The following is a 26,734-nucleotide window of genomic DNA, read 5'->3' on the forward strand; positions in this document are numbered from 1 at the left end:
GTATCGTCCGCGTTTTCGGGATCTTTCATTGCGGAAGAATGTTATTTCTTTGCCATCAGTGTACCAACTGCTATGCTGCCAATTGTTAATTTGCGCCGTTTCTCCACGCGTGCCAGAACATTTACGTAAGCAAATTCAACAAGGCCAAGAAAAACAAAACCCAAACAAACCGCCATCCATACATCAATAGCTGCAAAACAGAAACAGCATGTCTGAAAGACTAGTTATCACTAACATAAGTATCAGCTTTATAGTATGTGCACCGGTAGACAACCTTTTTTGCGAATTGAAGAAGCGTAGCGTTTGTCGTTTTATTTTGAGTTTGTTCTGATTTTTTTATTAAAAATAAAATTTCACGTAATAAAAAACAAATTGAAAGGATGCATGTAATAACATATTTGTGTATGTAGAGGAATAGCCGATGAATTTAGCGTTCAGTAATTTGAAACGTGATAAATGATACTTTTCTTTTTTTGCTGCTCAAAATATGTAAATCGGTACATGTAACCACAAATGTATTTCAAAACCAGGCAGTTGTGTTAGGACATGTTCATGATGTTGATATAACGATATTTTCAATTTTCAGTTACGTTAAGCGAACGTGGAACCAGTGGAATAACTTGTGTTTTTGTTTAGTTTTGTTTTTCTAAAAAAAGTAATGTTCGGACGTGTGAATATATCAAGACACGTTTTGATAGAATACACGAATATAAGCGTTTCTAATATCGTAATAGTTAATTGATCAGCATACTTTACACCTTTTCTGACACAACACTAATTTGTTCTTAATACATTTTGTATCCTGTTAAGTAACGATATATTTGAATGAAAACTGGGTATAATAATTAATGACGTAAAATTATTGAGCCGTAATAGTTACAATAAAGGCAAACCTATTACAAACAAATTACAGTTTTATTAGTGGCTATGTTGCAAGTAGTGTTACCAATAGGATTTAGCAATAATTTATAATTGGAAAGATAGGACCACATTAAAGGTATTGTTCTATTTTGTTGAACTGTCAAATGAATATTGATTACATGGGTGGTGCACGGAACATTTTAATCTTCGGTTGATTTTTAGTACATTCCGTATAGTATACGGAAAGTAACCAGCAATTAAAGTGGTTTATATTTAAAGCCTGTATACGGATGTACGCAAGTCACGACAGCTGCTCAGTGGTCATCATCAATTGCTTGAAACATGGAGGTCGTAAGATCGAAACCGTTTAGTGTCTGTGTTTTTTTGTTGTTGTTTTCTTCACATTTTGCAACAAACACATTCTAATTGTACATTTTTATCCAGTATTTACTTCATTTTATTTTTTTCGCAAGTATTATTTTTTTAATTTGCATCTCTTTTGTTTTTTTTTTGTTTTTTTTTAATTTCTCATTTTTTCATATTATATTTTTAAGCTATTTTTATTGACAGTTCATTTCACTACATTACAAATTTCATAAATATAAATTACAACTAGCTAAATTCATGATTCAGTTTCGCTCGCGGTGTCGGTACTGCTGTCATCGGAGTCATATTAATCATATAAACAATTAGGCCTAAAAATGAAAAATAAAAATGTTCTGGTTAACGGGCTCGAACCAGCGATTTCCGGCATACGAGCCATTGTGCTGTAACTACTGAGCCACAGATACGAACGACGAGTAAATGTTTCACATACAATACTAATAATAATATTTAGACACTTAACCAAAATTTCTTATTTTAGCACCAAAGTTGGCCGAATATTATAACATCGAATGCACAGATAGTATAATGTATGCACATTTGATAGGTTAAAAAGTGGCACAATATAATAGACCCAAATTGTGTATTTGAAAACATAAACAAATACTACATATAGTTTATGAAAATACAAAATTAACCAAGTTTATGTATATAAACAGTACTATGCATTAGGTTAAAAATAGTACACGCTATACACATATATTTGCTTTTGATTTGTTTGTTTTGGGTTTAACGCCGTTTTTCAACAGTATTTCAGTTATGTAACGGCGGGATTTGCTTTTGAAGTAAATATCTGTATACAAAATATTTTAGTGTAAGATAACCATTTAATATCTGTCAATAAAATCTAGACATTGATTTCTAAGGGCTATATTCATAGACCTTTCTCCAACTCCACTCATTGAGTGCACTCAAGTAAATTGTCTAACGGTCACGCTTTTACTCAGGAAAGTTTCGTTTATATTCATAAAGATGAGTGACAGTCGAGTCAACTCCCGAGAGTGAGTGATTACTGAGGGAGGTCCTGGGGACCCTTGAGAGTTTCTCAAATATCAAAATGCAAGTTTAGATGATGAATTTACAATCTTTAATTCACTTGATGGTATGATAATAGTGTCGTGTATATACTTAAGGCGAAGGTACATATTTGTGAATGAATGTTTTTTAATGTTCTTTTTATACATTTTGTAGAGGACGGTGAAAATGCAACAAAAATAGACATTAATCAGTGCAAACTATCTAGAAATAGATACAGGCAAATTGAATATAGATCAACGAAAAATAGGCTAATGGGGGCTCATTAGTCAATCCCAGAAACACACATTCTAGTAAAAATTATTTATATTTTACAAGCCTAGATATAGATTAATTCATACTGAAAAAATATAAACATTCCCTCCAATTCAATGTGTCATTAAAAGATAATATTCACCAAATCTCATTCATTCGAAAGCATTTATTTAACCTAATGATATATTTGTAATGATTGGAATTCACGCGGACTTATTTTCGCAAAACACCCACAATTTTAAGTATAAATTTTATTCTACTAATAATACTAACATTGATAATAAAAATAATAATAATGATTACAGATGAGTAGACGGATGGACGTTATATAAAACAAATAGACAGACGGACAAACATTCAGACAGGCAATAAAACGACAACTTCAGACTTGGCAAGCAGATCTGCAAAAATAACGATTACCACTTTTGCATACATTTGATGTTATTGTCATATATTCCGTTATAATCCATTAAATATATTGTGTACAATGAAACCAATACTTGAGTTGCCCTTCCGAAAGTTAAGATTGAGATTTATGAATATGACATTCGACCGCCACTCACACTCCCGCATGGTCTACTCGAGGCCCACATGAGTGATACTTACTCAAGTTTGAGTCAAGTGTGAGTTTGAGTGGCGATTATGAATATGGCCCTTAGTCCTTCAAACTATAAGCAAACCTATTTCCCAATTTTCATTTAAACTATTGAAACTTCATTTTTTATCTGTGTCCGCAAAGAATGACACCTCTTACAAGGTAGTAACATTTATATCTAATTAGCTCCCTTGCACTTGAAAATGAGAATAGGTGAAGGCGCAGTACAATAATATCAGGATCTTCGATGCATTATTTTGGATGCACTCTTCAGGTTATTTATCAAAATAGCAAAGTGATTTTATAGTGAATATAGTGAAAATACGTGTACTTCACATTCCTTTGCAACAAAATGTCGTAAAACTTTAGTTGGAGGAGCAAGAGCTCGAATTCATAACCTTTTGGTCTCGTAGTCAGACAGTATCACTACTGGACAACTGCGTCCGCCCTTTACTATTGTATTCTAATATAGCTAGATTTTTGTCAGTAGTACAAAAAGGAAATCAAACCTTAAATAGTCCGAGATAAACAAAGTGTTAACGCGCGGATCGGAGAAAAAGCATTATGGAATAAATTTTAACATTTAAATAATCATATGACGTCAGGTTCATTACCACTCGGATGAATAAAAGAAAACATAATTTCTACCATCATGCTTTAGTGAGCAAGTTAGAATGAAACTGGAACAACGCCTTCTTGTGGTTCATCGTCTGATACATTACGTTATCTCTTTGAGATGTTCGGACGTTTGAGCACGTGGGCTAACGCCCACATAGGTAAAATTTCTACGCAGCTGAGTCTGGGTAAATCAGACGATAAACAATGCTAAGGCAATGGTTATTCATTAATTAAATATAATATGACTCAGCAATAAAATATTTTTCATCTGTATTATAGAGGGAAAGGTTCCATTTAATATCACTTCTATCAACTGAAGCAAACAAAAAAGCACATAGCAATAATAGCGAATGATACGGAAATACGAAATCGATGTGGTCATTAGACAGTTTCTTTTTAAATCTTATGTGATGATTTGAAGTCGGATTGATTCCCGATTGAGACAGTGCTTTATTTCATATTATATTGGACTTTTCAGCAGTTAAACCGATACGAATTATTTTGCTATCTAAGACAAACAATCTGTTTTCGTTCAAATAGTGAGCAATACAGATATAATAAGGACACACTTGATTCATTTAGGGATTTGATTCGTGAAGAAAAATAAAAGTAATTGGCTACAAAGATGACGTCCTTATGATTCATTGCATAAATAATACCTACCGGTACATGCACCCGAGCATGTTAGATTTATTACTTCTTTTATACCTGGAAATAATACAGAAATAACAAAATGATAAGGGGGATTAGCATTAATAAAGCATTCAGCATGCGTGTTATTGCTACAAGAGCTGTTCATTTGAGTTGGTATTTCGTTATTATTTTGCTCCATCGAAGCATACATTGTCAAATAAATAAAGAATACTACTCATGTGCCTTTTATCTAGAATCTAGAATTCGATAACTTTAATAAATCAAATATAGAAAGACCGATATCTGATATTTTTTCTTGTTTATTGGTCAACAGACGTCACGTGAAGACAGAATATATTCAATATCCTGCGAGTACATGTCAGATATAGGTTTTAATATAAACAAAATGGCTGCTGCATCGATGGCGTAATTAATCAAGCCAAATTTTTAATAAGATCCAGTCATTGATATCGTTTCCGACAGTAAATTTAAGTTTTCTTGCCGTTTGTTTGTATTCTCCTACTTAGTTTAGGCTCGTGAAGTTGGATAAAAGTTAGCATAGAAGAACAATAACTCTGTATGGGATACACGGCCGTTGAAATATTGTTTTAAGTTAAATCACAGTGAAACTACCTGTTACACAGCAGTTTGTTGTAGGATCATTTAATCTACGTGCAAGATAAAGGATTTAACAGATTTTCGGAAGGATGGAACATAATGATTTTTTGTTTCTGACCTAAACGTATATATGGACCTTTATATTTTGTGATTTAGTCAAAACACAGGTCATTGTGCATTTCATGGCTGGTATTAATCAACAAAACACGATGACCAAATAAATGATTGCAGTATTCCAGTCTGCACTGTCAGTAGATTTATTAATTTACAAAACAAAATTACAAAATGTTTCGATTTTAGCATGGTAGTCGGCAAGATAAAATCGTTACACTGCTTGTTGGTGACAGGATACTAATATATTCTTTCTGCACCTGTCATGCACAAAGTCAAAGGATGCTTTCTACACTGAAACGACGTCGACGTCAAAATATCACAGTATTGTAATCCAGAAATATAATTACATGTATATAAACTTTATTTCACTTCTGTAATGTCAAACATACGATAAAATCCTTTAATACGTAAGAAGTAGTTTATGACTATTCAAATACCAATAGAACAGCTCTCATATTGTAACATAATGTTATTTGTAATAAGTTAATGCACCAAATCGGGTGTAGTAAGGTACGCATTTCATTCTGTCTAAAATTACAGTACACGTTTTGGTGTAAGATGATATATGTGGCAACGTTCCTTTCACATGTGGTTTAGATAATAAAGTCGTATATACTAGTGTTCAAACGAAACATAATATAATATATATAAACATGATAATAAACGCAATATAGTAAAGGCCGATGAGTACCTACCTACTCTACCTCGTATCAAATTAACATTACCGGCACAACATACGCTTCTCGAAAATAAAAACGCAAAAATATTGCTTTGGCTATCAGTACTTTCTAAGAAACAGCTTTTGATTATACAAGCTCTTGTTTCTGTTTCCATTGTGCATTTTAGGAAATAAGTAACTGACCATAACAAAACTATTCACCCTTAAAAGATGGTGTCTAACATCCACTATATTCGTGTATATTTAAAAAATAAACCGTGATTTGTATATTATATGTACAATTATTTTGTTTCTGTTTCTTCCTCATAATTCGAATTAATCCAATGTTGTATACTTACTTAATTAATTAATAAAGATCTCTGAAATTTCAAAATCGTTATTTAATGGCTGCGTTTGGGATATAAAACGGTGTCTAGCGTCGCGTTACGATTGGTAATGTCCGGTAAAACGCATGTATCTCGAACAAGAAATATCTTTAAAAAAGATGGTCGGCGTGATGTAACTGAAGCACAAGTTATAATATATGGACAGAAACCTGTATTTTAAATCTTTTGGCAATGTTGAAAGTTTATTTCATATATCCATTAGGTCATAGACCCATGTGGCAATTTTAGTACATTGTACATACAAATAATACGAATATGACGGACATGTACATATAATGTAATTTCATATTTGCACTGAATTTTACAATTTATACATATTATGTTGCAACAACAGAACTATTGAGGCACTTTATAAAAATCTATAAATGTGATCTATACTATACCACTGCATAATAAACCTTATAAGTAAGATTCACAAGTGGTTTTTGATAAACATATTTAATAGTATTTGATTACTATAACATATGTTACGCTATTATCAATACACGTACTAATCAAACGATCATTTTTATATAAAGTCATTAAAAAGCATATTCCACTCTGATGTCTATCTTGTCCGAAACGAAAAAGACAAGAAAAAACGGTGGAAAATAACGCTTGTTTGTTGCAGAAATAAATGTGCAGGTAGTAATAACTAGTTTACATAACATTAAAGTTACATATAACTAGTTTCATATATATTTCTAAATTATGTGTTTTTATAATAAAAGTCTGATCTCATAGTAAATGCTTTGTTAACAAAACTTCCAAGACTTTTTAATGTTCGGCTATTTTCCGAATTCAACAGTTCTATGAATTTAAACATATTTGGACGTTTCCAGTAATATAGAGGTAACAATTGTTTTCTAAGTTCAGAATATATAACACATTCTAGCACAAAATGATATTCGTCTTCTAATTTATCACATATTATACATTTACGTTCATTTAAAGGTGTACTGACTGGTTTATTCCATCTGCCGGTTTCAATGCAAAGTCTATGAGATGATAATCGTAGCCTAGCTACACTTATTCTTAATTTTGATATATTTATTAAATCGAGATATGGTTGAAATTTAAAATCAGCAATGTTTTTATAAAAAAGTGCTCTACTAGAGTCATTTAGTCTACTTCTCCAATTTTGCATAAATTGATCATTTATTCGTTGTTTAATCAAAAAAAGAAACATATTCATATCACCAACTGTTTGATAATACCAAACATCAGGGAATCCAAGTGAAAATAACAAATCTCTTAACAACGAGCACCAGTTTTTCGTCCTTGGCTTATCTGTAATATCTTGATACAACATATTATATATGATTTTGATATATTTTCTAGAATCTGATTGTAAAATTTTTAACCAAAATTTAACTATTGCATAATATCTATAATTTTGCAACGGTACCCTACCTAATTCACCATACACAAAATCGTTTTGGGTTGTTTTTTTGACACCTAACTGACGCTTACAATACTGAAGATGTGCTCTTTCTACTGCGTTTCCATTATGGAAGCCCCACACTTCACACCCGTAGTTTAATATAGGTACAATTAATTTATCAAAAAGATCTAATTTGTGTTTAACAGAAATATTTGTAAACTTGTGTATGTACTTATTCATTTTAAATATTGCCTTTAGCGATTGACCAGCGAGAGTCTTCTGGGCTTCAAAAAATGGACCCCCAGTGGAAAACACTATCCCAAGATAAACAAATCTGTTGACAATTTCAAGTATTTGATTACCATACGTAAAACTAATGTTATTTGGTAATCTTCCACCTTTACGAAAGATCATAACTTTCGTTTTTACTGAGTTTACAGACAATTTCCATCTATTACAATATTGATATAACAAATCTAAATTTACTTGTAACTCTTCACTACTATTTGCAAAAATGACAATATCATCAGCATACAATATAATAAACATTTTAAACATATATGTATCAATTCCTTCAACACCATTTTCTATATACATGCTTTCTAGATCATTAATAAACATGGAAAAAAGAAAGGGAGACAAAGATTCGCCTTGTCTAACCCCAAGGTGACACTGAAAACTATCGCTTATTTGGTTCATATATTTCACTCTTGACTTGACATTATTATACATAGACTTTATTATGTTAAGAATATTACCTCTTATACCTAATCTGATTAATTTCATCCATAAATTTTCTCGGGTTATATAATCAAAAGCTTTACTAAAATCGATAAATGCACAATAGAGCTGCTTATTATTAGTAATATAATGTGTAATCAATCCATGCAATACAAATATATTATCCGAGGTACCCATTTTCGATCTAAAACCTGACTGCGCCTCTATATATACACCATACAATTCGGCCCATTCACAAAGTCGGTTATTCAATATCCTGGTAAAAAGTTTACCTAAAGTACTCAATAAAGTAATACCACGATAGTTATTTACATCATTAATACTTCCCTTTTTGTGCAAGGGGACAACAAAGCCTTCAGACCATGATTCTGGGAAATATCCAGTTTCAAATATTTTATTAAACAGTGCCAACAAATGCGACGAAATAACATTCTTACCATGTATAAAAAATTCATTCAAAAGCATATCTGGACCACCAGATTTATTTGTATTCAATTCCGTAATAGATTTCAATAACTCTTCTAGTGTAAATGGCACATTTAACTCTTCAAACATAATACCAAATTCATCATTTTCGTATCTCTCAATAAAATGTAAAACATCTTCATCTGGTGTAAAAAAATGATCTTCAGGACAATTAACAGCTTTAAAATATGTCTCAAAGGAATCAAGTGAAATACTTGTCTCTTTCACATTACATGAATTCTTTAACAATTTCCAATACAATTTTGCATTTTTTTCCCTAGCGACTAATAATTTATGTGTCTCATTTTTATCATAATCAAATCTAGCCTTTCGTAACACAGTTTTGTATTGTGAACGTATATTTACCATATTTACTCTATTTTGTTCACTTTTGTCACGCCTGTATGCGTTTAAAGCAATATAAAATAATCTACGTATATTTTCACACTCGGGAGTGTACCATTTATTTGAGTGATAGTCATTAACGTATACAGGCTCATTACTTCTTAAGTTTCTTTTACAAATTGGGGAGACTACTCCGTCAAAGGGGCCTCTGTGAAGTTTTGTATAAATGAGGACAGTAGTTCTGAAGAAGACTGTGTTTAGAAATTGTGGAGGGACACACGACGGACACCAAACAATCACAAAAGCTCACCTTGAGCCTTTGGTGCTTAAAATATGGTAACAGTAAGCAAACACTATTGAAATACCTTCTATATTTTATTTCTGGAATTGTTGGAAGCAATATGAACCCTTACCCTTCTTCAGCTTATTATCAAATTTGTCTATCATTCAGAATATGTACAGTACTGTTTTCACCGGAAAGATTAATTTAAAATTTAGAGTCTAAAATTTAACAGTATCGGACATGTTGTTGCAGGTTAGTAATGATTTGCACTGGTTAGAAATTGTTGCTGTAAATGTAGGGTAAGAGTTAATGACTGTATAAAACAAATAACCTTTCTGTTTTTGTAAAAACAAAACTTAAGGAAAGGAAATTTAACAAAACAGAAATAACTTAACAAGAAAACTTAACAAAACAGGAACATACATGTCCGGAGGAGCAGATGAATATTTGGTTACGCACACCTGTTCAAGTGGTACGCATACAACCCGATGGTGCTGTACTTATAGAGGTTATAGATGACGAACGCCTTGTCATTTCACTCAGTGTCACACATGACTCAGAGTGAAGCATTTTCAGCCTTTCCTCCAAACAGCGCCACTCTTACAAAATCTCTCATTATGACTGAAAATACCGAGAATACCTTACCAAGCAATCCGATTTGTACATTATTCAGGCGGCATAAGGTCATACGAGGTCATAAAATCGTACTTAATACGGCACGCCGAAAACCTACGTCTTTTAGCCAGGCGAGCATCTTTAGCTCTGGAATACTATGTCTTTACATTGCGCCCATACCCATGTGTTTTTTTCTGCATTGTCAACACAAGGGTAATAAAAGTTTGATTACAGTGAATACAAAAGCAACATAAAGTTTAAATATAATTATGCACCTTGCGTTTTAATCGTGGTAAGTATATGCACAAAATTAAGATTTGAAATATTTTGGTTGTAACTTACAGTAAGTACTCTCAACACTTTATTTCTGTTGGTACAAGATAAGAGAATCACTCCCTTTTTAAGGATGGGCGTCAAACAAGAACTATTTGCTTTTCAAAAATTAACAGGTATATCATGCAGTAAATAAATACAACGAGCATGCAGAAGAATATGCTGTCGAATTATATATTAGCCATGCATCATTATGTTTAAACACGTCTTTCAGTTTATTATATTTTTATGTCATTTTTTCATGCAATCAGTACCTTTGAGATAAGACACTTTTGGAAGATTGTTTCGTGCCCCCGCACTTTGTGTTGTCATGGTGAGTACGGTTAGAAGGCCAAGTGATATCCGTGCTGGCACAGCATCTATATCGAGCCAAAACGACACCCATGATAGAAATACTATCAGGTAACTTGGAATAAACACTTGAGTTACGTAATATCCGACGCTCCGCTGCATGTAGAAATCAAATCGCACGCAACTGTATCCAACTGTTATATAAAAGGTAAAAAGAAAAAGAAACATTTCAAAGTTTGAATCTTATTACAATGTCTAAAGGGGAAGTGACGAATAACATCACTACAAAACATAAAATGTGTGTTGTATTTCTATAAAATACGTTCCAATTTAAACATAAAAGTAATTCACTGGTTATTATCTTATCAAATTTTCAAACTTTGCATGATAAGATCCAGGAGCTGTATGGGGAACAGAAGTGTTTGATGAATAACTCCAGTTTTAGCAAGAGAGCTACATATTGAGAACATAGATCCGTAAGAGCTATATCCGAATACGTGCACCGAATACAGCTCCAAGAGGAGCGATATTCGAACGGAGCCATATAGGGTGAAACAGAGCGTGCATAATATAAAAGTGCATGTTAAGAGTACGTAATATTATTGGAAACGCACCTTTACTCTCCTGTTAAAATACCCACTGAAAAAGACAATAACAGCAGTTTTATGCTAGAAAAGAAATTTCTATATCAATACGCAATATCCCCCTTCATACATAAAACTAAGGGAGGTGTGAATGAGAAATATCAATTACTAAATAGCATAGAAATATCATAAATACCTCCATAATAGATCTTATCGCATTGTTGCGTTGTGAGGTCATTCAGATAGAACTGCGGAATCTTTATATCATCGCTTGAGCTTATTGACTTCTCATCCCATTTAAATCTGATAGTGTCAGTTGTGTAGCCATCTGAAAATAATACAAGGAAAACGTACTTCTGTGTCATAATTTACATTAAAACGTTTTTCTCTTTTTCGTTGTTGCAGTGAAATTCATCACATATGATGATGAACATGACAAACTGAGAAATTTTGTAATGTTCTTTTCTTACTGCATAAAATCCTGATCTTCAGGCCATGAAAAGATATATTTAGCTTATATGTAAATGTAATAAAATTGTTTTAATATTGCAGTAGCCTTCCCTTAGCAACAAGTCAACATATCTTTAGATAAGGGCCTATTGTATTAATATATGTTGTGGATTTTACATTTTTTTTAAAATGTGATATGATGTTTCGAAACTAAATATAGCATTCACTAACCAATTATTTTAAAATGTGCAGTTTCAAATGAAAAGAAATTAGGATGAGTGTAATGTAGCATATATATTGAAAATAAGTGTATCTGAAAAAGAAGTATCTTATTTAAGACCTACGCAAATTATCATTCTAACTGCGAAAAATATATCCATCTGTAATACCACACGTACCCAGTAATAACATTATTGCAAAAGTGTGTAATTTTATCGAAAAAAATTAAACAGTCCGAATATTCTGTTAGTTAATGAAGTATCTGGATACATTAACAATGTCCGTTTCCAATGCACTTTATTTCAGAAGTGAAAACTTACTGATTAACGAGAGAATTAAGTTGCAGAAAACGTCTGTGAGTATTAATAATATATATTCTAAGTGCAGATTATGATAATACTTACAGCTTTCCATCTCGACAAAACAATGTTGTGAATCCATTGGAAATTTCCGCAAGTCAAAGTTACATTTGATTGTCGCAGAAATCCTAAAATATACATCACGTGATATTGAACTGGTGGATCCGCTTATTTAAGAAAACACATTATCAAATGCAGCTAAAAACTGTATAAATTTATTTACTCGCTCTTTATTTTTATTTTTTCCTGGTTTTTACGTCAGACATACATAATTATAGTTCAAATGAGGACATTCCAGCCTTTGATTGTGAAGAAAGACCCCAGGTAACACTCCAGCACGAAGGGTACTGGGTAAAAGACATTCCGAAAGCCAGCTGGATTACTTTCTCAAAGGAAAGGAATGTACATCTCAAACGAGGTTTCAAACCAAGGTGATTCGAAGTCAGCTACACTAACCACTTGGCCACGGAGGGCCCTCACTCTTAAATATACTGCCTTTTACTGGTTATTCTTCATTGACAGTCACTCGTGGGTTTTACCTTTAAAGTCAATTGGAGCATTAAAAGTTTTCAATTAGAATGATGAGGTGGACTTTGCCACGCATACGCGTCATTTACATGCCATATTTAAACATAAATATCGACAACATGTATACGAAATTTTTTTATCCAGTTAGACAAACTGGCTGAAAAATTATATATTTACAGTTTTCTGTCATAAAGTACGCACCGACATGAATTTCTAAAATACCAGAACACTGTTACATTTGTATTAACAACTTAAACAAATTATATATAAATGGGCCAATTAAACTAAAAAAGGCCCATCTTAGAAAACCATGTTTTCTTATGAAGTCTGTTAAAGAAAATAACTTCATGTGACAAATGTAAGAGTGAATCGTTTCATACCATATATTTAGAGCAAATGATCTTCATCATATGCCGTTTTCTTTTGTATACGTATAAATAAATTGACAATTTCTTATTTTACTTATAATTCATGAATATTAAAAATACCTAGTTTATTAAAAGTGATAAAGCATGAACAATGCTTACTTTATGCTTACCTAAGGCTGTACTGTACTTTTCCATCCGGATAGACATGCATAAGTTTGTTTGGTACAGTAACATGATGGACTATAGCTTTTTTCTCTGTCGGCATAAACAGATCAGGGATCCATACCTTTGCAATTGAAGTCGTGTCCAGCTCAAGTGTCTTCATTCCTATTAAAAGACAATTATTTCCTTTTGATAAACCATGACACATATCTCTTCTTTATTGTGCTCCCTTAATATACATACTCATTAGTCAATATTAATGTATTACATATATTGCATGAATATGATTGAAGGGAAACTTTAAATCAATTTCAGTTGCGTGACTACCACTATTTGAAATATGTTGCGTAACTAACGTACCAAAAGCGCTTTTTATATCAAAATTTAACTGTTTTCATAAATACAGAGCAGGACAGAACAAAAATGACTAGTACATGGTACATTGTAATTACATAGTAAACAACGTATTATTTGTTTGTTTGTTTGTTTTGGGTTTAACGCCGTTTTTCAACAGTATTTCAGTCATGTAACGGCGGGCAGTTAACCTAACCAGTGTTCCTAGATTCTGTACCAGTACAAACCTGTTCTCCGCAAGTAACTGCCAACTTTCCCACATGAATTATCAGAGGTGGAGGACGAATGATTTCAGACACAATGTCTTTTATCAAATCGTCACGGAGAACATACGCCCCGCACGGTGATCGAACTCGCGACCCCGCGATCAGCAGACCAACGCTTTCCCTACTGAGCTAAGCGGGCGGGCTAAACAACGTATTATGATGATGTGATGTTCTTTTTATTTGTTGTAATAAGTTCACTGAATGTATGCATCGATGGTCTATTGTTCTAGTACTATCAAACATATTTCTATAATATCTACGTAGCACGAATAGTTTGAATAAAGTACTTTAATATTAATATCGATGCAGCATACAGTATCGTTAATCGTGTTTTTTCCATAATTTATACTTATTACCAAGAATTAATTTTATTCTCAATTTCTATTTTCATTTACTTTCTTAGGAGGCCACTTGCTATGTTACAGATTAGTGGAGACTCGCTCCTCCTTTGATGACAAAACAATATAATGACTGATCACCTTTTGCGTGTAGTTTACAAAATGTTACAATCTGGTATGTGAACTGTGGGGTGATGAACATATGGCAACCTGGTGTTTTAGTGAGTGTTGTAACATCTTGATGTTCATTACCCAGTATACCTTTACGCCTCATCTAAGCACAGTGTTTCTGCCAGTCATTAATTTAACACGAAACAAATTATCTCCGTTTATGCAATTATATAATTAGTGCTGAAACAATAGACTCGAAAAGCAATCATTACGGTTTTTTTAGAGAGGTGATCACATGGAGAGAATTTATTCACCTACTGTAAAAAGTATTACAGATAATAAATTTCTTATTGTATTTGTACAACTTTGTTGTCTTTCATTATTACACGTATTATGTTAATAACGTAACGTCTATGTATTTGACTGGAACGAATGCAAATATAGGTTAAGTGAATGCGAACTACTAAGTAGTATCTATCAAATAGATATTATCAAAATAAATTCATTATAAGGGAGGAGTGAGCATGTAAGCCAAGAAATACGTACTTTTTACACGAATCTAGATAGATTCAATACATTCTGATGAGAGAAAAAGTTTGATCACCTCTTCTATAAAAAGTCTAATAAGTCGGACTTAAATTAACATCCTTAATATTTGTTTGTTTGTTTTGGACTGAACGCCATTTTGAAACAGTTTTTCACTCATATAACGGCGGACAGTTAACCTAACTAGTCTTCCTGGATTCTGTACCAGTATAAACATGTTCTCCGCAAGTAACTGCCAACTTCCCCACATGTATCAGAGGTGGAGGACGAATGATTTCAGACACAATGTCTTTTATCAAATCGTCACGGAGAGCATATGCCCAGCTCGGGGATCGAACTCACGACCCCGCGATCCTAGACCAACGCTCTTCCTACTGAGCTAAGCGGGCGGGCTCAACATCCATAATATATTTGAATAACTGATAGGGAAAATAATCCGTGATTTGGAACAGCAACTAATAATGTTAAATCGTATGTCATCTGCGGTACTGAAACATGGCTGGTAGGTCTTCACCAAACGCTATCAATCTTTATCCGAAAAGCATACTATTTATAGAAACGATCGTGGTTCATTTTGGGGCGTTGTTTTTGTAGTCATCCACTTCAGTATAACATCGTTTTAGGGTATTGAATTCATAACAGACTATAGAATAGAATTAGTAATCAAGGTAAACATTGTACATAGGAACTTAATATGCCAAAGCGATACTGGTTTGTGACGTTTAAAGGCCTTGAAAATTTGCAGAAATCTTGAATTTCTAAATAATAGTAAAACCAATGAACTTATCCTATCAGATGCCTTTCACTGTCTGCCTAGACATAGACTAGGCTACCCAGACCGTACAACAACATTTAAATGAATGAGAATAATCTATCTTGAGTCCACCATGAACACACCGTCAAGGAAATGTGCTTTATCTAATGTTTAACACTAATTCATCTGTGATAGAAACTACAACAAATGTACCAGGAATATCGGATCATGATATGGTAGTGACTGCCTCTGACAGCAAACCACATGTGATAAACACTAAACCTAGGAAAATCTTTAAATATAATAAATTGGATTGGAACTCTATTTGAGGAGACGATACGTATATTTCGAATCATACAATTAAAAAATGAGCAGTGACACAGATATTGAAAATCTGTTTCATCTAAATTACATAAATACAAATAAAACTTACCATGGCTAAACAGAAATATTAAACAGTCTTTGAAAAGAAAATCACGTATATATAGACAGGCCAAGAACAGGATCTTGGAGCAAATATAAGCTTTTCCAGAATGAATGTAAACGAAAGTACGTAGAGCTGAATGGGGTTATTTAAACAAGATCATTTAAGAGGACATGAACAAATACAATTCTAATCCGTTCTGGAATCATATAAAGTGAAAAAAAAATCAAGGTAATAATGGGAGTTCACCGCTTAAAACAGAAATGGAACTTATTATCTGACGCAAAGAGAAAGCCGAAATTTTGGTTACCCAGTTTCAGCCCTTATATTATTTACTAAAGACAACAACAGAACTGCACCATAACTTTTAAACAGGCAAACGGCACATTCAGATAAATTCCAAAGAAGATGTGAAACATCTAAAATACATAAACATGTCAAAGGCAACCAGACCTAATAATATTCCAAACTTGTGCAAAAGAACTTTCAACAGGCCTGTGCGTAATATTTTAGTTCTCGTTAAACACCCGTGAATTACTTCGGGATTGGAGAAACACAAATATATTGCGTATATTTAAGTAAAGGGATAAACATACATCAGAAAACCATCGACCAATATGTCTTACTCTGGTAACAAGCAAGGTTTTAGAACATATATGTATCCATCTAATGCAACACTTTGAAAAACGTAACATTTCGACTATACTAAATCATGATTTTAGATCTGGACACTACAGAAAATCAAGTATTAGTGATCATTCATAATCTTATTGCATTTTAAATTACAGATAGACGTAGCAATCCTTGATTTCGGTAAAGCATTTGACATGGTTCCTCATCGACTCCCACATAAGATGTCACACGAGGGGTTACAGTGCAACTGTCATCCTGGCTATCTTCCCTACCTTAGAGATAGACCGATTAACATTGTGCTTGAGAGTGAACACTCGAGGAACATACGTGTAGACTCCGGCGTACCACAAGGGACAATTCTTGGTCCCCGGATGTTTATTTGTCGCATAAATGGTTTACCTCTGTGTGTAAAGTCACAAGTGTGTCTTTTTGTGGATGATTACAAGTGAGTCTGTTTGTGGATGATTCTTAACTGTATACTTAGACAGATATGGAACAACTCAGACCAAATTAAACTCCACCCTGGAACACTAGGCCTCTTGTTAGCAATGCATTTAACTGTCACATGAAATAAATACTGTCAAATACCTATATTAGATTAGTAATCTTATCTCAAATAAATTTGCTATATTATCAACAGTTTGACTGAAGGCAAAAGAACTCGTTAACACGCCCAGTATAAGAAAACTCACCAGATCACTTGACGCCCCCCCCCCCCCCCCACCCCACCACACACCCACACCTACAACCCTACAACACCCACACGCAATTACAACAAGGAAAGTAGAGTTGTTTAACCTAATGAAACCTTTCTCCTGGCTAACGGAAGATCGGAGGGATTGTCATGGTATCCGCTTTTGACTGAAATAGGACCCTAAACCCAGAGGTGTGACATAAACACTCTACATAACATATAGTTCGGGGGTAATAAATCGAGATAAACACAAATGCAACATCTTTTGTCCTTTAAGTCAACTCTGTGTGTAAAATAAATGTATGTCTACTGAATATAAAACATTTTTCGAAGTCTTAGACCTCATTGGTATAATACCAGATAAATTATTGTCTCATTTTTCAATGTCATGTTAATCGAACTAAATTCTTTGGTATTCTTCTTATAACGAAATGAATGAAGTAACCGTGCTATTATCCATATATTTGCAACTGACACAATGGTACCGGAAACGTCAATATTTTTCCATACACTGACGCCTGAATTTCATATCGGGTGCGTGACGTAATTCAGCGTGTGTAGTTGCACTATTTTTTTCTATTTAGTTCAGTATTGTCAATCCTACTCAGGCTATTGAACATTTTTATGATACTTACATAATATTTATACGTGTAGATGCGTATGTAATAAAAAGGTTATTATCTTTGCATCGGGAAATATGCACTCGTTCTTCAGTGGAAGAATATTGCGCTCCTAAAGTCGCGCAATATTTCCGCTGAAGAACTCGTGCATATTTCCCGATACAAAGCTAATAACCTATACATATTGGCCTCAAAATATTGCATTTTCTTATATCTTCATGGAACTAGTCATACGATAGCCAATTTGATTTTCGTCACATTTTTGTCATAATATTGAATTTAACTGTTTAGAATTTTAGAAAGCTTGTTTTATAAGAATTATTCTGTGTTATATTTAATGTGTCTGTATATGCCGGACTCAGATATAACTGTAAGTACTCCAGATGATTGACATCATGCAATGTCGTCGCGTTGAACTACCTGGTACATAAGATCAAAAGAACTGGCAACGAGCAATTCAGGTACATTGTAGTTACGTGCATGGATTGTAATATAATAGTACTCGCTATTAATCGTTCGATGCTATAGCCAAAGACATACATACTTGTACGAGTGTTTCAAGCAATTATGGAAATGATAAAACTTTCATTTTCAATATATACTCTGGCCTACCTTCTATTGGCGTGTACATCAGTCGGGAATCAATCCAACTTTGCCTCAGAAACATACTCAATGAGAAATCCTACAATAACATGTATAGAAGATTTAAATATATTTATATCAAATATAATCATGATATAATTGTACAGTCTGCATTCAGTTATGTCATTTAATTAATCGAAATCTTCTAAACTACATGTAGTCATTTTCTGTTATCATATAAAGTCCTGTATATGTGTACGTAATGTAAAACTCAAACCATCAACTACTATGTGTTGGTGAAATAAGCAAAATGTACTGGCAGAAGTAATACAGTTATAATATAAACCAATAAAAGTGAAACTTTATCACATAAACAAGTGAATAAAGTTTCTTGACGCCAACGACAGGCTTAGGATAATTGAATACAGTAATTGTACTAATCACATGTAATCGATTACTTAAATACAAGTATTTAAATGTATTTGTTTACTCACCTCAATCTGATTACATGCAATGTAATGTATTCAATTACAGTGAATTTTCTGCGTGTAATTATGATTACTTTTGATAATTTTCTGATTACTGGAGGAATAGTATGACACCAGGGTAAAAATATCTTCAGACCTGAACGATATCGTCGTAGTGATGAAGACTTTCACAAGTAAATGATGATTAAGTGCAATGATACCCTACAGTGAGATACAATGTCAAAAATGAAGTTTCTGGATTTCCAGATTGAATGAATCATTAAGTGAATTATCAAATATGTAAATAAAGTTATGAACCATATACCATATATTCAGTTATATATGCCTATATTGCTGTCGTCCAAACAAATGGTAATATTGAAAGATGTAATCATGATTACTTGAGTGCTAGTTGTGTAATGTAATCAATTACTGATGCAAATTCAGAGTAATCAAATGTAATTGTAATTAGAAAATATCAAAGTAATTGTAAGGTAATCAATTACTGACACATGTAATCAGCAACAAGCCTGGCCAACGACATGACCCGACCTTTTTGTCATTTGTTCTTTATGGTTGATCTATTATATTGTTAGAAGTCGTATCTGTGATTCTCCATATATTAAGGAATCCGAATTATAATCAATTATTATACTATGTTATATAACAGACTCATGAGCTACATTTATTTTTTTCAAACCTGTTAGAAGATTCGGAAATGCTGTAACAGTTCCTAATGGTTCATTTTTATATACATAGATTACGCTTAAAGGAAACGCAATAGTGTGATACCTTAAATGCAAAAATATTTACATTTTCTTTCTATTATATATTATTATATCTGTATATAAATATCTATATATAGCATCGAAATGATACGTGTTCTAAGCTTTTGTCAAATCACTTGTCTCTCATCGATGTGGAATCGAAACCACGTTTGGAGTATAGAATTATTTGTGTAAGATGGCTTATAGACGGTCGGTGGTTCTACATGTACCTACGAGCCCGCCGATGCCTGAAATAATGCCAGGAGGGGCATCTGGAATTGTCCAATATCATGAACAAATGATAAAGTATTATTTGACCTAAACTCTACCTGTGTGACTTAAAACTCAACACGAATAAATAAAGAATTATATTTATAATCGAAATACATGTATAATTCTCTTAGATACTATTAGGCAGGTGAAGATTGAATGTGAAAGCTGTAGTCAGATTTTTGATTTAATGAAGAGTCCATGACATGATGTAAAAAAGCAGTACTGCAATTATAAAATGTGTTTGCTATTTGTGTTGCCGTTTGTTGGTAATAAGCATTGATTCAGGAGATGATACTTTGTACAACCTTTCATGTAACACGTGCAAATTTCACAGGTTAAAGACCGTTTGGCAAAGCTTACAATAATATGCGATGGTGTGACAGGTTTGATATTTATTAATCCATTATGACAGAATACATCACTACTCGATATTCCCATAACATCGTTGCTCAGTTCCAATTACAAATTAGTAAAAGTGAAATGTTCTGCATGTTTGATATCACTGGAAATATTTGGAAAATTTTATACGCATATATAAGAAATACATTTAAATTTACACTGTTCCTTCCCGATAAAAGTTTAAGGAAATATTGTTCTCATTTGATAATAAAAATAATGGAAAATTTGCTGTCAGGGGCGTACCGCGGCATAATCCAATACGGACGTGCTGATTTCGGGAAATAAAAATAGCTTTAAACGCAAAAAAGAATGCAATGAAATACAAAGTATTTTCCCTTGATAACTAATATCAGTTAGAGAACATATCAAACATCAACAAAATACTTACCATATTAGTTTCACTTATCGTGTCAATGCTTATGATAAAGATTTGTACAGTAACATCAGTTGGACCCTCTGCAAAATAAACGTACTTGAGTAAATGAAAATATATGTATTGATTTAACATGTTCTAACTCAAGCTTCATCAAATTTTGCAAGTCAGGAAAATGTCTTGAAAATGCATATTTTGTTACTTGAGCTATCTTTGAAAAGCCGTCATTTGTATAAACATGTTTTATGAATCTCCCGTTCTAAATGGTGGTTAATAGTTTGCAGCTTTGCCGTGCCGAATGCAAAAAAAGAATGATTGTCCATGACTGATTTTATTGAGATGATAGGCGGGTGCAAATTTAATTATCATGGCCATCTTCATACAAATTGGGTATTTTGATTTGTAATACCTTTTTATCCTCTTTTCGTAGATTATTTGTCGTGATATCTTATAGTGTATATACTAATAACTACGCTAAAAGTGTCCATATTTCATAAGGAAATTGCGACATCGTGAAATAAACTTACGTTACCATGGAAATGAACTTCGCCATCTATATATATCTAAATTCAAATGCTTCGACATTAAACTATTTAATGAACACAGTTTCAGTCAGTTCTTTAATCCTATTTCAAAATGGTCCATGAGAATAATAGTTTCAATCACACGTGATTTATTTTCTTATAAAAGTCAAACAATGAGTACTGCTGTCGGTAAATTAAGTTTTGAAATTCCTTTAAAATTTAGAAATAAAATTTAAAATAATGAAAATAAAACAAATGAACTACTTACTTTGAAAACAAAATGTTTTGCAGCTATATGGAACTTGAAAGGTAAGCTTATTTTAATAGTTTTTAAAGAAATTACGAAAAAAGACAAGATTGTAAGATATTCTATAAATCTCTTTTGCCATGGTTACGTAAAGTTTTGACATATGGTTAGATATCTTGTTATGTGTTTGATATTTTTCTAATGAAATGATCCTGATAATAACGAAAATGGTTTGAAGCCACCATGAAACTGGTTATTACCTATAGTTGCTTCTAAATGACTGAAACGTGGTTACATTTGAAGCCAAGCCACGAAACAAATATATTTAAAACTTTTATTTAGAAAGCGTATGCATATTGGTAAAGCAGTCAACTACGCAGACTTCTACATATAAGAGTGAATCCGGAATAGGCTGCAAATTTTTAGTTATTTTCTTTCAATGTAAAGTACCTTTAGATGGTCATGTACTTAAAACCTTGATAAAGATTCAGTTGAAAGGATAGATATTATAGTAGCTACAACATTAAACATCACCAAGGACAATGAATTGCTAGGGTTCTGACAAAGTATTCTGTATCATTAAATCGCAATGACATTGGAAATGTAATTACAGTAATAGAAAGGATGGCCATACAATGTATCATCTATAGGATATTTATCAAAAAATCATCATCTAATAGTAGCAAAGGTCTCTATCCAGATAGTGAATGCTTTTATGATTCAATGTTATGAATATGAGCAATAACTGAAGTAGTCTCAAAACGTCATATATAAAATGATTAAAATGTTGTTATTAGACCCTTTGGAAGATGTACGCATTGTTGCAAAATTAGACTTCAAAGACTAATACAATCAAGTATATTTTTCTCCAATTCCGCACTATTACCTAAAGGATCATTTGGTTCATAAACTGAGTATCCCCATAAGCATCATATTTTAACAACCTAATTTGCATTGGACGGTATCATAAAATTTAGTTTTACCTTCAATCATTATCAAGGAAACCCCTATTTTGCTGATATTTTATAATCGACAGATTAACACAAGCCATTCACCAAACTATATAGGTCTATGTATAAAAACTGATAATAGATCAAAAATGAAAATAAAAAGAACGATTACTTATAAAACGGGGAATCGTACTGTGAAAACTAGCCTAGTGATAATATAGTGTTACTAATTATGTAATTTTATATAGGGCTTGTATTTGACCAAAAACTTTCGTATTAGCCTTGATCTGAATCAATTTAGCTGAGTGCTGTCATATTGGCCGATGCTGATATTGGGCATGTTAGCTGAACCAGTCACATGTTGTATCCATTTCGGTCGAGTTGATTAACCAAACAAATTAAAGGATTCTAATTTAGCTCACAAAATTCTGCGTTGGCCGAGATGAGGCAAAGTATTGCCGACTTTAAACTTCAAAAGTTAGTGCAGCATTATATATATATATATATATATATATATATATATATATATATATATATATATATATATATATATATATATATATATATATATCCATACATATATTTACATATAAAATAATTATATAAGGTATAAAATTAAATTAATTATCTTTCATGAGGTATGAATCGTGAAGAAAAAGCTATGAATTTTACGCTTTTAAGATAGAAGGAAAAACGATGTAAAATAACAAATATAATGTATCACAGCGTTACATGTACTTTTCTAAGAAACAGCCCTTTATTTCGGAATTAAAGATCATAATGTACATTTAAATGACTGTAAATAAAAGAAATATGCATTTAAGAGCAGAGTCGAACTATTCAATATATATTCTTCTGACTGAATGAAATAGGAAAATATTTCTTGCAATATACAGAGACTGTATACTAATTGCAATGTGCAACCGTTATGGGTCAGTCGGATGATGCATGCTACTTAAATGTAAGCCATTAATGTATTCTTACATGTTTCTAAAAATTGTGTCCGCGGTTGGAACAAATCAGGCCGATTGTACTGGAATATTGATTGCCATAGCAGCTATTTTGAAAGTCGGCTGTTTTTATCAGGTTGATAGTGGGATAACATATTCTGAAAATACCATTCTGAGATATTGTTCTACATTTTATTCATAATAATACATATACACGCCTGGTAAACAACAGAGCTACCTCTTTCAGAGGTATACGGTAAATCGCTCTGTCGCAACTTCCGAGCTAGTACATGTCGCGATAAAAGAACGTCAACAAAGGTGAGTGTCAGCATATTTTTTGTATTTTTATAAGCATTGTATCGAATATTAAAAATCGGGGAATGGTAGGCGATGTAGATTTGATTTAACTTTACAGAGAACTTAAAGTTTGCTAATTTATTCTCGATTTGTGGTCGTGGCGATGTTTACCAGCAAGCTTATTAAGCTATGAAAAGGGCCGTTTCGTCATGAAAGCATTTTCATTGTCACATGTTTGCATTTTAACTGATATCAAGCAGCAAACCGAGTAGGCGTGAGATAGCTGTAAGGTATACAATGTATTTGGAAATGACGTTTGTACCGAAATGGTTTGAGAGTAGAAATATTTACAGAGACAGCTCTGTCGTGAAGGAGATACCTCTGAAAGAGGTAGCTCTGTTGTTTACCAGGCGTGATACAATGTCATTTAGAGTCAATATTCCGTTTCATATATCTGATCAAGATCACTACGCAATCGGTACAGGAAAGGGAAAAGGAAAAATCAAATATTTCGACATAGAAGACGTTTAGAAGCCATTTCTACTCACCTTCTGGTGAACTTGGGCCCAGTCGATTGTCATAATCTAAAAACAAGCCTTCTATAAGCTTCTTCCTGAAATATACAGAAGTTGTATTTGAGATTTAAAACAAAATGGTGTAAAAATACATTATATCATGAATATTATAACATGACAGAGAAATAGTGAATTATCTATATTAAACGAATATGCTTTCAATTAACTGATGTTCCTACAGTTTATGAATCCAGCAAGGAATGCGATACACACTTTTGTTAACAATAGTGAAAACTGTGATTGTAATATTTCTGTACCATTTATATGTAACACTTAATTACTTCTTCTAAATAATTGTTTTATATACTTATTTCCTTTATGTTCAGAGTTCATACTCTCCAATCATTTTTAGCAACAAGACGTTCAAGGATTTGACATAATTATAATATTAACACATGAGGCATTATTTTGTCACATTGATGTTATCTATTTTATGGGGTATGGGGATATGGGTCGAGTGGTACTTACTGTCCACAAATTCAACTTATGTGACAAAGCAGAAAGACGAATGACCTTTAACAATGTTATTAGTTAAAGGACATCGGAAAATACACTTCACTAATGATCAGAACATAAAATCTTCTGAATGGACACCCTATGTTCTATATATATTAAATTTAACGTTTTGCGGAACAAAACATGTAGTCATCTTTTTTATATAAAACCAAACACTTGTGTTTTATCAAAACATTTATAACTATGTCGGATAATATTCTGGTATACGGAATATGACTGTATAACGACAACATTATTAACTAATACTGGAGCAAACACTACTTGCACTTAACGATTGTATTTTAGTTTTGAGTAATGAAAAATAACACAAAAAGAAAAACATATAATCTCAATACAATGAATTTTTGTTCAATCATTTAAAATTGATGTGAATGTTAATTGTTGATAAATAAACAATGTTTTATTCTGTCAACCACTTGTCAAAAAATGCAAAGACTACAGTCACATGGGGAACTTACATGAACATTATGTTACAATTGTCTTCTATTAGAGTAATATAATTATCCAATTTGCTAGATAGAACACTGCTTGACAGAATGAGCATGCTACAATACGATTTTAGCTCCGAAACATATATTACAGTTTTCATTTCGAAGATTAAGATATTGTAAATAGAGACATATTATGCTCATATCATTCAAGACCTGAAAATGTTAATTTTGTTGCGGCACAAAATGAAATTAAAATGGTGCCTTTCTATTAAAACTTCCTTCATAAATAAGCCCGTTATGTTGTTTTTTTATACCTTTGCGTAACTTAATATTTTCACAACGTAAATTGCTTTGCTATGAATAAACATGGATAAGATGGAAGAGAAATTGTTTTCAAAAATTATGAGTGTATTATTGTTTTGACTTTTCGCAGGAAATAATAAGGTTTATAATATTTATAAATAAAAGATAAAACAGAAAACGTAGTTGTAAGTATAATTAAAATATTTAAACTCATCGTTAGAAAAGTATAAGAATTGATACAATTGATACAATAAGAAGAACTAAGTGAGAATTAAGTGTGGTACAAAAAAAAAACAACAATACTTTCTACGATATCGATCAAATATTCAACGAGAAAACGAGTACAGACAATAGGAAACAACAAACAAGTCATTACGACCCTGTTAGTTTCCACGTCGTAGCCGGGTAATACATCTGCAAGAATTTATTTCATAATACAGTGTTAGTACAAATTGATATGTTACTAGGTTAGAAACACAAAATAACATATACAAAAATCTGCGTGTTTCTAGGTTACAAACATACACACATTGACATGTTATGAAGATTATCGCAATAACACATTTCGGGTATTTACTAAAGGAAATTATACATGGATGCGAGCTGGCTTTTATTTCTACTCTAACTGCTTTTAAACCAACATCTGCTAGGTACTTTCAAAACATCTTCTGCACACAATATTCATGTCAATTTGTAGTTGCTTAACTGTTTGTTTGTAAGTTAATATAATGGATAGTCTCAGAAAAAAAATCTGCTTTGAGTTAGTTTGCAACTTCATTATAGCGGTACATAACGCAGCAAGTGATAATAATTACATCCACATTACTTGTACGTGTATTGTATATTTATCTGAGTTTATTATAAAATGAAACAGTGTTGTTTTACTACATGGATCTCTAGCTACTGTGAAAAGAAATATATTTATGTGTTGATAAAAATTGGTGGTCATTATACTAGCAAATTATAAAATTTACTAGAAATTGTTTTCCGAATAGTATCATTTCCATTTTTTACATTTTTTAAAAGTTATATCTGTTTTTGAGTTTTTGCACACAA

General features: G+C 32.3%; 1 protein-coding gene across 1 annotated transcript; it reads right to left on the bottom strand.

Moving 5' to 3' along the window:
* Positions 1-24,774, bottom strand: LOC123558139 (glycine receptor subunit alphaZ1-like). Its single transcript, XM_053544467.1, has 9 exons — positions 24,764-24,774; positions 24,402-24,466; positions 20,901-20,968; positions 18,637-18,706; positions 13,293-13,449; positions 12,272-12,354; positions 11,395-11,526; positions 10,578-10,808; positions 1-190 (listed from the first exon to the last, which is right to left on the bottom strand). The coding sequence occupies exons 1-9, from the start codon at positions 24,772-24,774 to the stop codon at positions 42-44; spliced, it is 966 nt and encodes a 321-aa protein (XP_053400442.1). The 3' UTR covers positions 1-41.
* Positions 24,775-26,734: the final 1,960 nt, after the last annotated feature.

The sequence above is a fragment of the Mercenaria mercenaria genome, chromosome 5 (genome assembly GCF_021730395.1).
Source record: "Mercenaria mercenaria strain notata chromosome 5, MADL_Memer_1, whole genome shotgun sequence".
Taxonomy (NCBI): domain Eukaryota; kingdom Metazoa; phylum Mollusca; class Bivalvia; order Venerida; family Veneridae; genus Mercenaria; species Mercenaria mercenaria.

Excerpts from the sequence above, each read along its gene's own strand:
- LOC123558139 (XM_053544467.1), bottom strand. Across the intron at positions 20,969-24,401 it reads GGGCCCAAGTTCACCAGAAG|AGGGTCCAACTGATGTTACT; the intron begins GTGAGTAGAAAT and ends TTTATTTTGCAG. Across the intron at positions 10,809-11,394 it reads CGATAAGATCTATTATGGAG|TTGGATACAGTTGCGTGCGA; the intron begins GTATTTATGATA and ends TTTATATAACAG.